Source organism: Zosterops lateralis (genome assembly GCF_965231275.1).
Source record: "Zosterops lateralis genome assembly, chromosome: 5".
Lineage (NCBI taxonomy): Eukaryota > Metazoa > Chordata > Aves > Passeriformes > Zosteropidae > Zosterops > Zosterops lateralis.
In genome coordinates, this window is record NC_139766.1 from 33183502 (window position 1) to 33197418 (window position 13917).

The following is a 13917-nucleotide window of genomic DNA, read 5'->3' on the forward strand; positions in this document are numbered from 1 at the left end:
CTAATTTTTCTTTATTCCTCTTTTGAATTTTTCACATAGAAAGTCATGAAGTTAATAGAAGAATTGTTTTAATTTTAGCATTACTTCTTCTGCAAATAAAAAAGTTAAGATTGGTACAGTTAGCATTTAACACCACATTAGATTCTGTTCATTTCATAACCCCAAGAGAAGGTAAAAAACTTTGAAAAGCTTTAAAAATTAATCAGTCAATTGTATTAACCAATTTTCATTTAAACTCTAAGACTTAATATACAATGGTCATACCCCACATCCTACAAAGCTAAGATTTTTGTTGCAGATTTTAATTGCACAGTAATCCAGTCCCCCAGGCACATCAAAGGCCATGTGTCCCTCTTCACCACAATTCCAATTGCTCTCATCAGCTAAGAAGTTTAAAGCACAATCAAATTTCTTTTTCAATCACATGAGCCCTGTTAATAAGCTACTCTTTGAGTTCACTCATCCATTCTAAGATTCTGCAAGTTCTCCAAGATGTGTTGAAGAACACTTTACAATGAAACTTTTGAATGCAAGCTAGCCTGGGGAACAACTTTATCACCACTTAGCTCTTCCCCAGAGGGTAACAGGTGACATGGCCTAAGATAATACAGAACTAATCTTTTTTTTGTGATTAAACTCTTTCAAAATCACAGCTAAAACATCACACCCAAAGGTTGCATTAGTTAGGACTGATACTGAATGTTGACTTTCATGGGAAGAGGAGAAGAAAAAAAAATAAAAGAAGGTAAATAATTCAAGGCCATTCCTGTAATGATTTAAAATTACTGAGTATCAGTAATTTTAAACAGCAAATAAACATTAATTTATATATGGGCATATGCATAAGAACTTACCATTTTCACTGTCGGACTTGTTTTCATGTTCGGTATCAGTCAGAGTGAGGGCTGAGTTGGAACGGCTCGACAGACAGGAACTGCGCCCTGATTTGACCCCCCTGCCCCAAAGTCTCATGGCATGCTCTGGAGACATCACTCCTTCATTTTCAGTATCAGCATCTGACCCTGCACTGATAGAGTAACCTCTGTGGGGGAGCCCCATTTCCGCACAAAATGCCAGTCCTCGACGAGCTGCTGGTTCACAAACTCCTAACTGCCTTAGGGTAAAATTCTGTCCTGATTAGGGGAAAAAAAGATAACAAAAGATGAGAAATTTTTCATTATTTTATTGAAAGAATTGATGAATAAAAACTCTTCATGTGTATAATTGTCTCAGATATCACATAAGGTGTTTTGTCAGTACTCCACCTGTATTACAATCAAGTGGATACTTTTGTCTCCAGCTCACCTCAGCAGTATTTTGTCAACTGCTTAAACACATCAAAAGTGATCCTGGGTAGCAAATAAATAGCAAATAAACAAAACAGAACCTCCAAACTAAGAAAAGCCAATCCAGTACATGAAAAGTTAAAAAAAATTATAAACTTTTCCTTTTTTCAACGAAAAAATTATTTTTTTAAGCATAAAAGCACTTAACAAGGTATTTGTCAGGATTTTTACTTGGTTTTGTGGAGGGTTTTTTGTCGGTCCTTGTTAGAGGCCAAAGCAAGAGGCTATTTTTCCCATACAAATGTCACCTTATGTGGCAATGGAAAAGCTAAACAGGAACAAAAATCACCTGATTTTTATCTGATTTCTCTGCCCTACTTTTATACACAAATACAAATAAGCAGAAACGTGGCCACCTGTTACCTGCAAGCACTCCAGTAAAAATTTTATTTTTCATGTCACTGTATTTTGAGAACGATTTTACACTTTTACTGCTGAAACAGAGTCTGTGCATTTTATCAGACTTTTAGCCTGTTTTGGGGCAGAGCAGGAGACATAAGTGAATCCCAATGATTGTATTAATAAATTAGGTGCAATAAACTTGTGACACTTCAATAACTTAGAGTGTCTAAATTATGCGACACTCAAAAATGACTGCCTTTTTAATAGCTGTGTCTTCATCCTACTTTTATGCCTGTAGATTTAAGACATTTTATGATATATAGACACTTGGCAAGCTCCTTTGCATACCTATATCTATAATACTTTTCCAACCTAGCCCATAATTATTTCACAGCTCTGAGAACAAATTAGGACACACATTTAATTTTTGAATCTGACAGGCATCCTAATTTCTCCATAATTAGTCATTTAACATAAAAACACACTAGCAAGAGAATTAAAGCTTATAATATGTCAAGAACAGAATTCTACACATGAGAAATAAATAGAATTGCAAAAGTATGAATACAGAATTGCAAATAATTCCTGAAATATTAAGAGTTAATGCACTGGTTGTTGACTTTTTTAAAGTGATCTGAATAATTATTTTATTCCTGCAGTCACCTGAAGCTGTTGCAGCAAGTTTCTTCGCAGTTAGAACCATAAATGAATTCTGACAATGACTTTCATAAATAATGAAAATCAATTACTACCATTAGGCACAAATCAAACTACTTACTATGCAGTTATGAATAGACATTTGAATGAAAATATAGCTGGGGAGGTATATACAAAGGAACAGGCGTGTCTATGACTGTGTCTGAACAGTATCAAGGGTATAAGAAAGGGGATTATTGTGCACACTGATAGCATCTTGTAATTTCTTAAAGCTGTCATTCTATATGAATTTCCGGGTTTTATGAGAGCTGAAACTAAACAGCGAAGGAAGCAGGCCAAACAAACCGCCCAGTGGTAATAGGGTCAGAGCTGAAAGTAGCAAAGAGTCTAAAATGCTTATTATTTTGCACTTTTGTAGATATATGCTAAGGGTGACAGTTTAGAACACTGGTTTATGCATTTGGTACATTAATATGGGAATCTACATTTTCAAGCAGTTGCCTAAAATCAAATACAAATACAGAAGAAGCCTCAGTGCATGTGTGTATGCATACAAGTATCTCTACACACATATGGAATAGATAAGGTGTAAACACAATTGCACATGCAGCATCTTATTTATTCTAAAAAGAGAGAAGCAAAATGGAAAGGGAGGAGTAATTTTAACCAAAGACAAGGTTACTTGAGTGGGTAACAAAACTGCTGTTGACTTCAATGAGACAGGGTGCTCTGGCTATGGTCCCGACAGCCCCATGGTGCTGAGATCAAGGCAGGGAAGGATGCAGACAGACACAGGCACTGCCCCTGAGCCATGATCAGAAAAGCTTCAGCAGCGGGAGGGCATCACAGCCTGCAGCTCCCCCAGCAGCCCCTGCTCCCCACTGCAGAAATGCCCTTTGCACTCGGGCACAGCAATTTGAAGACTATTGCACACACGCTTTTTTTGTCATAAGCACTTAAGAGAAACTACCTGAGGCATTCCAGAACATCTTCAGGAGCTTCGTAGGAGACTTGGTCTCAGGCATAACATACCACCTACCATCTAGTCATGGATTTTTAACTTGAACTTTATAACATCCTATCTCCACGTAAAATGTCTTCTTTTTCCCTCTCTTGTGAATGGTAAAAACCCTCACAAAACGGCATTGGACAGCCAAAACAGAAAAGGGGGGGCAAGTTTGAATACTGCCCTCTCATCCCATTCAATATATTAGAGCTTTTCACTACATTCAGAAGTTTTACAACATAGCTCAGAAATGTTGTAACAGCTTTAGAATCATCAGGCTACATAATCTTCTGACCTAAAGCCTTCCTAAGAGCTTCACTAAGAGGATTGTAATCCATGTAAGTTGCCTACATAAATGAAAAAACAAAACAAAACACACCCCAAACAACCCACAAAATCCAAACTGAGAAGTTGACATGGAAAAATAAAATGTTTATTTGTGTAGAAATTCAAAAATTCAAATCCCAAAGGAAATCATACATATGTGATAGAAAAACTTTACATTGTCCCTAAGGTTTCTAAACGATGAAAACAAGAAATCTTCCAGGATCCAGAGGAAGCTGAATACAGCTGGGATACAGACATAGTGGGTCACAGACTACTTGGGAGCTTTTACCTGATAATGAACAACACTATGAAATCAAATTAAAGTCTGAAAAAAAGGTTGTATGAGCTCAGTGAGAAAAAAGCATGAAATGAGGATGTTCTTCTTGTGTTCATAAAGTTTCTAATTACTCTTTCCAGAATGATTTCCATGCAAGGGATTTACTCCACGGTTTCTTTAACATTTGCAATTTCTCCCACTGGCAGTAAGTGCTTCAAGAGTTTATAAAGACTTAAAAACACTTTGGCCATTTCAATGAACCAATTCCTGAGGAAAAATGGAGGTACAGAATAAACAGGTACCATAATGCTTTGTGGGTTTTCCCTTTCCTTTAAAAAATGTATGAAGTGAAAATTAGGAACAAAATTAGACACCACATTTCAAGGAGACTTGCTCTAGAGACACCTTTGAGGGTTTTGGACTATTTGGGATGATATGCCATGAAGTTAAGTTTTAAAAACTGACAAAAATGCTGTCTACTACCACTTAACTATTAGGTGCTGCATTTCTCCTGGCTAGGAATATCAGTTTATGGGTATTGTAAGGATTGCTGACATCCTCCATTTGTGCTAGACAAGAGCAAAACTAAGAAATTAATATTTCTAAAATAACTTCCTGAAGCTTGTGCAGCAATCACTGTTAAAAGCACAGCATTTGCAAACAGTGACCATACAGGCCTACCTCCTTAACTACATTAGTTATACAAAAAACCCCACCAACACTCTTTGAATATATATATGTCTATATATAGAATTATTATTCTTAAAAGATAATGTGCATAAATATATATTTCTCTGCCAGGATCATACAGGTTACATCGTTGACTAGAAATGTGCTTTTTTTTTAATTTAACAAATAATGCTACAAGAAAGTTTGACACATGCAGAAATGGTGTAGTTCTTTATAAAGCTGTAACTTAAAAGATGGAATTAAATGGAAACTTGCTGTACTTGTGCTACATTTGTTTCCCAGGCCTTGAAGGACTTGGGGAAGTCCTTCAAAGACCTCCATAATAACTTACGCTTCAAGTTGGAAATGTTATCTGTGGAAATGCGTTTTTGAAGAGGACTACTAAACAAAAGAAAAGGTCCCCGTGGTTCTTCAGTTGTCAGTGTCTGCTTTAAGTTGGATCTATTCTAAATATAAACATAGAGATATTATCTTAAAAACCATGAAAAGGTGAAAAATCAAACAGAAAGAATGAACAAAACTTGCCAAAAGAAAATTTGTCAGCATCTCCAGTCATCAGCACTGTCCTTACTAATTCATTAACAAAGGATAAATTGACAAGTCAGGTTTTAGCAACAATAGACCATAGGAAAAAAAAATCTGAAAAGCCTCCAAAGCACCTGCCTAGTTAGCATAAAAATACACCCAACTCCCCTAGCTTTTAAACAGAGGAATTATAGTGTGAGTGTCTTTGGTGACTTTGGTTTTGCCCTAACAGGAAGGACACAGTACAAAAAGGCAGAGGTCCCAAACACATCCGAGTTCATACTTTAAATTCTCTTCAGTTTGGTTCTTGATAATGTTTCACACCATAGCTGCCTTTCTGCATCATTCATTACTTGTCAGTTCCCTTTCTAATCTATTCTTCCTTTGTATTTTATCTTTTTCTACCTGCCTAGAACACATTTGAGGCATTCAAAAATCAAGCACGTTTTCCCTATAATCACTACGTGATAATGCATGACAAAAATACCTATACCAAACGGTAAAACTGTGAAACATCTAAAACTGTACAGATGAAAAACAATGATCGTGGTCCTTAGGAGAACAAAACTTACATTTCCTTGATTTGCTACTTAATCCTAATTTTTTTTACAATTAAAAGTAGTTTCATTTCTTTAGAAAGCAAATGAGGAAAAAGATCTTTCTCTAGTTCTTATTTTCTGTCTGCAAATTACTGCATACAAATACATCCTCAATACTAGAACATTTATTATATAAGCCTATTGTGTAAGCAGCACTGGTATCAAAGTATTCCTGCAAGGACCACACTTTTTTTTTGCTACTCTGATGTGGGAAAAGTACTTGCCTTTTTATTTCATATTTAGACACTATATAGGGATACATTTGTCCTACTGAAGCTCTTTATGCAGAGCTCACACTTACAATGAGGTCACTTGTAAGGAAATATCTTGAGAGGAAGAATGTGGAAATAAATGTACAGTAGGATAACAATTGCTGAAAATGAAAGGATAAAGATTTTTTTTTAATAGCAAAACAGATACCTTAGATGCTCTAAAAAACTCTGACAAGGACTGTACAAACACTGTCTCCAGAAGTCAGAATGTTAGGTGGGTAGAATGCGTTTGCAGAAAAGAGAGAATGACTAACAGATGTGATACATCCATTCTGTCATACTTCACAATATATTCAGTAAAAGGGAGTTTTCAAAGCTGTACGTGCAGAATTGGATTCACTAGGATGTGAGAAACTGCAGTGAAGACTGACAAGTAATGAGCTTTGCCTAGGTTAACATTTTCTTTCTCATTTGGTGTAGTATTTTCTTATTACTTCAGCCTGAATTTGCTTTTGTGAAAATTATCTGTGAAATTTAAACCATCCTAATCCACTGTATCACATTTTCCTCCTGTTCTTAATTCCCGTGTTTTTCTTTTCACTCATCACAACCATCTTCCTTGTCACCTTTTAATCTCTTTTTCTTGACCTTTCTGCTCTATTCACTTTTCCATCTTAACCTCCTTTTCTTGTCATTATCTGATTTAGAGCAGAGCTCTAAGATTCATATGAAAGACAGCTGCTTCTCTAATATATCCAGTAAACTCCATAATAACAAAGAACACTGAAATATATTAAATCTCACCAAGTGTGCATATAATTTTCAAATTCCTGTTATTCTCAACAAATATTAATCAAAGTTCTTACACTCCTTATGGACTTTTAAAAGCGTTTGGGGGCATAAGTCATGGTCTTAGTGACTTCTGAAAAGGTTAGTACAAGATACCATGAATTCTCTGAGCTCTGCTTACTGTGCTACTCTTGATAGAAGAGCTTTATGCAAGAATCAAACCCCAAGTCAATTACTGGGAAAAAAAAGTAAAAATTCACACATAATATATTTGCATATTTGTGGGAAATAAAGTATTTCAAACTTGATATGTGTTATTATTACTATAGAATCACAAGGAAACATTAAGTAAAAAGATAGCTTGGGAAAGTTTTTATTTTCAGATGTAGAGAAGAATTTATGTGTATGAAACACAGCCATCTTCTTGTCACTGGTCTACCAAATTATGGTTCAAACATGCAGACTCTCCTGTGCAGTATGGGAACCTCATCACTTTATTCCCTGTTATGCTTGAGGTGGCGGGAGATCTTCAGTCCTAATCCTCAGACTAGAATGCAAGAAGCACTTCTTAAACCAGTATAAGGATAAAGGGCTGTTCATCAAGCCCATCTGAAGTCACCACAGAGTAAGATTAAAGCCAGCTGAAGATAATTTCACAACTGCAGAATTCAAAGCTGCAAAGAAAACATGTTCCACCAAATAAATTAATAATTTAAACATTATGGTTCCAAATTTGGGGATTTTATATTAAAATCTGATTTTATGACTATGATTATACAATGTACAAACTAAATTAGGAGAAACCAGCACAGCTGTCCCAGTCATGGGCTGCAAGAGGGGGAAATAAAGGATTTGTGGATTTAGAAAAGAAATACAACTCCATGAGTAGCAAAGAACACAACATCTTGATCAGATTGACAGTATAGGCATTTTAGGCCTCTGTCTTAATCTCTGGATCCTGGGACCAAAACATAAACATTCGAGAATCCATTTATTACAAAATAAGAATTACAAAAAGCCTAAATTTGATAGATGTGAAGAAAATATGACCCAAGGGTAAGCAATGTAGAGATGATGGATATCCAGTCTGCAAGGAGCCCACAAAGATCTGACAGGTATGAACTGCCACATTAAGGCCAGTACGGTGCTAATGACATGACATACAGCTTGAAATGGGAAAGGAAGGCGAGGGGGAAGGAGGCAGCATGAAAACATGCACTCAGACTGGAGCTCAGCTTTACTGCCATTCCTCCACACAAGGAGGTGAGAAAACTCTACTATTATTTATGCCTTTCCATGAGGGAGAAGCTTATCTGCCACAAGTGACCAGATGGACTAGACTCAGAGGGATGTGTCTCTCTCAATTAGTTCTGTAGGCTATGAACTGGTAAAAAGTAAAAAACCCAATGTGCCTATTTGAAGCTGCCCATACATTTCAGTTTGTGGAATTTCATACAGAAGTATTCACATGTATGGGAATTGACTCTTCAATGTATGGATGGAATGAAGTGCTCCAACTATCACTGTAGCTAAATGGAAGCAATAACACAGAATACTGACCCAAAAATTTCTGCAGAGATGAAAACCTCTTATTCCCTCTATCACTCACACTTCCTGTCACAATTCCCCAAAAGGATTTCCACTTTGTAAACCCCCATAATAAGTGTAGTGTAGCAATGTTTTAATTTAGATGTTCTAGCAAAATATCCATTATGCTGAAGACCAAAGCTTGAAGCAAATGTGTTCCCTTGGCTCTGCCATTTCCTCTTTTGGCTTTAATAAGCTCAGTAACACCAAGTACTGGCTCTCAAGCCTGTAAGTTGACACTTTACAAACTAATTTCAGAAAGCATCAAGGAACTTTCTGAGAAATTACCCCCATTTTACATCTCTGCTTCACTTTATGCATTTATTTGCCAGTGATGGAATAAGCAATCACTCACAGCTTGGCCTCCAGCCCTGACTCTCAGCCCTAAGCACTAAATCAACAGACAGGAGAGACAGGACTCTTCAGCCTCTCATTCCTTCCCTCATCCCATCTCTAACTGCACACTTTTGTAGCTTTATCCTCTCTGTAGATACACACTGAAGTCATCTTTCATAGCCATGCATAGGATCCATTCATCTCCCCAGTTCACTGTTGAGTTTTTGTTATGAACAGAAGCAACACATACATCTCAGTATATGAGCTAAAGAAAGATATAAGAGCACTTACAGACCCTCTACAGTATCTTCTTTTCCATGAGGTCAAAAATCCTTGTGAAGGCCTCTTACTCACTTTATAAATCTTTAATCATTATGATCAAAAACTTAATTCTCCTACTTTGCAACTGGACTAGTTGAAGACAAGGTTTCTACTCTATGGACTTGTAGTGGCTGTGTAGAACTGCCTGAACAAGCACAGTCTGCTGCCAATAACCAAGGCTGATTTCTCCCTGGAGAATCACAATTACCCTTTGTCTCTAGATCTGTAACTCATCTACAGGCCATGACCCACAAGGGGCCAATTGCACCTAGATGAATACCTTAGAGCATGTGTGCATATCACTGAGCGTGAACTAAATATGCTCCTAATCAAATAAAAGTTTTTTTTTTTGTAGCACTTCGCAGCTAATAGAATAACTTTAAAAGTCAACAGATCCTTATCACCTGGAACCCAAAAACCAATTAACTTCTTATTGTTGCTTTAAGAAGTTACTAGTATAGCTATGAGAGATTATAATGCTACTTAGCACTTACAGTGCTTTTCATCTTCAAAGCATTTCGCAAACACAAACTAATTAATCTTCCCCAAATGCCTGTGAGGTAGGTAGGTGTTATTATTCCTGTATCACACAAGGTAAAAAAAGAAAAAACACCTGTGGCAGAAGGTTATGTGCTTAGCTCAAGGCCACAAAATTATCCACAACATACTGGCACCGTATGCTGCTTACAGAAGTTACCCACTGAAATCAGGCAGACACTGCAGGTGGCCATGTTTTAGCATAACAAAAAGGGATCTGTCATGATGACAATCAGGACACATCTTGCACTGCAGCCAGGAAACATAAAACACTCATTCTAATAATATCTGCCTTAGATTTTGAGAGATAGCGCTTGCCATGTCACTGAATGGTAATTAATTTGCTCGTTGGGAGATCAAAAGGTCACTAATATATTATTTCATACCTTCATTTAAATATCTTGCAAAGCAAGCTGATTCAGTTCTGTTGAGAAGCACTTGCCTACTAGATAGGAAAATCAGCTCATCAATAAAGCCCAGGCAGAGGAAAGTCAAAACACTCCTAGGTATCTATCCTTCCACTGCTTTGGACAGGTAAAAGTACTCAAGCTGTAGGTTTAAAAACGTGACCATTTATATCCTTTCATCCTACAGTTGACATTTACGGTGACTAAAAAGATTAAACATTTTGCTATCCAAATAATTCATTTTGGGCAGCTAGTATTTAAAGCAATAGACTTTGGAGTCATATTACATTAGGATAGTAGTTGCAATTAAGGTACTGGTATCTAAGGTCTTAAAAATGTATCCTTGACAGTACTTAATATCTGATGTAATAAAATAAAATTGTCAAAGCATATAAATCACTGTTTCAGGTCCCTCTTTTGCTGAATGGTGATATTTTTCTAGCACCTAAATCTAATTTTCATGGGAATAGTAGTTGAACAATAGCTGTGATATACCCACACACTGTAACATACTGCATGTGGCATTACTTTCTAACACCCAGGTATGAGTTGTCCAGCATCCTGTGAAGGAAAGGAATTCTTCTTCTTTACTTATTTGGTACAGTCACCCTCTCTTCTAGCAGCTTCAAGGAGGTATTAGGGCATTTAATCTAATTTAGGCACTTAAGTATTCCAGAAGAGTCAAGGTGCAAAACTGTGCATAGGAATGGTTTCTCCTGCAAAACTGAAAGGGATAGAATGAAATTAAATTGATCTTGAGACTTGGCTGACAGTGAAATGTTCTGATTGATAAACACAATGAAGTCATTCTCACAGCCATCTAAGATGACGAAATAACTTTACCTGCAGTCTAAATCATATTTGACTCAAACTTCCAAAAGAGAAAAACACTAACAAAACTTGCCCTGCCTCCTCAGGTCTTCTAATAGAAAAAGGTGTTCTGCAATGCAGTTTTCCAATTTACAGTTTGCAAACAGTGCTGTGATGATTTTGTAAGAAAAGATTAATGTGCACAAACCTGCACTGAATTTTGCCACCTGTGTTGTGGGTCAGCTTCTGTTCCTGTGCAAAATCTCTCTGACATGATACATGTATCTCTCTGTAGGACCACTACACTTCTGCAATTACAAAAGTCTTTGAAATGGAACAATGACTACTTGAGAGGTATTTAATAGTCCCCTCTTCCCTTTAACATGTATCCGATGGTAAATAAAACACAGTTTTTGCATAACTGCATTTTTGTTACTAAATTAATAAAAAGTTTTTCAGTTATCATGAGTTCAGGTTTAATTCATATCTCTTTTCAATTATATTAATATGGTTAAAATATTACTTCAAATTTTTTCCCAATGCAATTTAAAAAATACTGCTTACATACTGTATTTCTACTATCCCTCCCACCCACACTGTAGTCATGCCATACTTTCAGATATTTTGCACAGCAGTCTCCTTTGTACTTAATATCCCTTCGCACAGGAAGTGATATAAAATTTCTAAACACAGGAACTTCTGTCAGCTTTAATCTTGAATTGAGCAAGAGACTTGGGCATAATGCAATACACAATCAAAAAACGAGTCACAGAAGGGTTTGGCTTGGAAGGGACCTTCAACCCCTCACCAATGGCCCCTGTCTAACCACAAGCATTTACGTTGCTGAATTCAATTAGAGAAGTACATTTAAATCAAGTAGAGAAGCACACTTAAATCAGGCTGCTCTATATAGCTGGATATTTCAAAGTATATGAAAACAGGTGTCATCTTCTTCCCTAACACATTAACAGGAGACTATCATATCATCACATCTTTAAAGTAAACAGTCTTTTATGGAGCTTCAGCCATTTTCAATAATGAGATTCAGTATCTTCTCAAAGACTAATACAAAATTGAGTGCCTTTCTTGAAACTACTTCTAACAAAAAAACCCTCATGGTCTTCACTTACATGGCTCTCCTCTTAGATTTATAGACAAAGGGAAAATTAATAACTAATGTTAAAGTTCTAAAACTAGTAGGCTGAATAATCCTCATCTAAAATTTTTAAAGCTAAACCAGTTTTGCATCAGGTGAAGGGGCTTGAGAAAATGGAGACTGCAGCAGGTCTTATCTCTCATGGAGCTTAAGTGAAAGCATGTTGCCTAGATGTAGTTCCAATTTCCTAAAACAGCTTACTTGCTCTTCTAGTCCTGTCAGTTGGGTTTCAAAAGTAAAAAGATAGTACCCAGCTATACAATAATTTCATGTTCAAATTTTACAATTTAACTTTACAATACATTTTAAATGCTGTTTTGAGAATTATAATGACAAATATATATATTTTTTGGCTCATATTTCTATTTTTGTAATTAATCTAAAGCAATAGAAATTCAGCTCATGAGGAAAAATATCATTAGACTGGAATAGACAATTTGAAAATCTCCTCTTCCAACTCGGAAGAGTCTACGATTTTATGATTTTAATTCCTCCACATCTAAGAGACTTGAGAATCTTGCATAACTGCTCCAGTAACTTTCCAGCTGACACTGGAAATTTCATATTGTTGTTTTACATAGGGCAGAAATTGAACCTCTGGTCATGATTAATTTTTTTAATTCATTCCCAATTGAAGGTATTTATTAAAGGTATTTATTAAAGGTTGCCTTTTTATTTACAGAATAGTTTCTTGTTGAATTAGGAGGCTGTCAATTACACTGTCAACACAGCCACATATCTCATATTATTTCTAGCCAGAGGGGAAATAATAACCCACAGGGAAGCATCTTTTATATATTATTTAAAAACCTCTGAAATGACCTTGAGGACCTTTTCCACAAAATACTTCCAATGCCAGAAGCTGTAAATTCTTGAGGATGAATCAAAGGAACACACTACCTAAAACAAGCCCTTTATTACCTGACCCTACCAAACCTGCAGGTAGTCCCCAAAGGGGCCAAGGCAGTCTGCAGTACAGAAGGCAGTAAGCCATACAAGAAGAATTGAAAGGATAATCAGGGAAATTAAATGGGCACAGAAGACAGTGCTGAGACCACTGAAAGGTGAAGAGGGCATTATCCATCCTAGACTGCCATTTTAGGCCTGTAGACAAGCAATTCACTGCATATTGGGCAATATGTATTAGCTAAATACTGTGTGCTCTTCTGAAGAAGGTGAAAAGGAATAAAAATGAAGCCCCAGTACACCATCATATGTGACGTGCCAGACCACATAACTTCTTTCAGTTTGTTATTGCTATTCAAAAAGGAAAAATTTCTAGTCAGGCAATAGCTTATGAGTTAATTAAGTAAATGGTGCCTGTTCTGACATAATTTCATCACTAGTACCTACAGTACGGGTCTTAGAAAACTTCCTCTTGGTTTTATCTCATTAAAGTAATGATGTCAAGCTGACTACTGACTTAAAAACTAGAAAACAGTGATAACCTGAAGTTTCAACACACCACAGAAACCAAAAATAAACAGCACAAGGTAGAATAGAATAACAGCAAGCCTCAGTTACATGTGCATAAGAGAAATATTTTTATTTCCCTTGCAAACATTAGTAGGCAAAGAAGCCAACACCATCTGCCCAGCTCTTATTTTAATGTAAAGTTATTCTAAATAGAACAGAGAAAAAACATCAATGGAGAAAATTATTTAGATTTCTAAAATTAAACTAAGTACTGTCTCACCACGAGTAAGATTTCTAAATCTACTTTTGTTTCTGCAGAAAATAGGAGATAGCTTTAAACAGAAAACTGAGTCATAGGTTCACACAGCCCTTGGCCTAGCTTTATCCTTTTAGATAGTGAGGCTGCAGTACTCATTGCTGACATTTCATAATGTGGTTTTTTTTTTTTTTTTTTTTTTTTTTTTTTTTTTTTTCTCTCTCTTTACATTAAGTAGTTCAGCTGTGGATATGTAGAAGTGCCAATTCTAGACGCTACAGTTTTGAACCCAAAAGTGATGCCTAAGTGCTGAACCTTAAC

At 36.2% G+C, this 13917-nt stretch overlaps 1 protein-coding gene across 4 annotated transcripts in view; it reads right to left on the bottom strand.

The window, feature by feature from the left end:
• LOC310909250 (teneurin-3-like) overlaps positions 1–13917 on the bottom strand; it is an 86636-nt gene that overhangs the window by 14503 nt on the left and 58216 nt on the right. For all 4 annotated transcript variants that reach the window (XM_083860876.1, XM_083860878.1, XM_083860877.1 and 1 more), the window contains one exon: positions 855–1133. In XM_083860876.1, coding sequence (XP_083717002.1) covers positions 855–1133 — 279 coding nt within the window. The remainder of the gene's footprint in view (positions 1–854; positions 1134–13917) is intronic.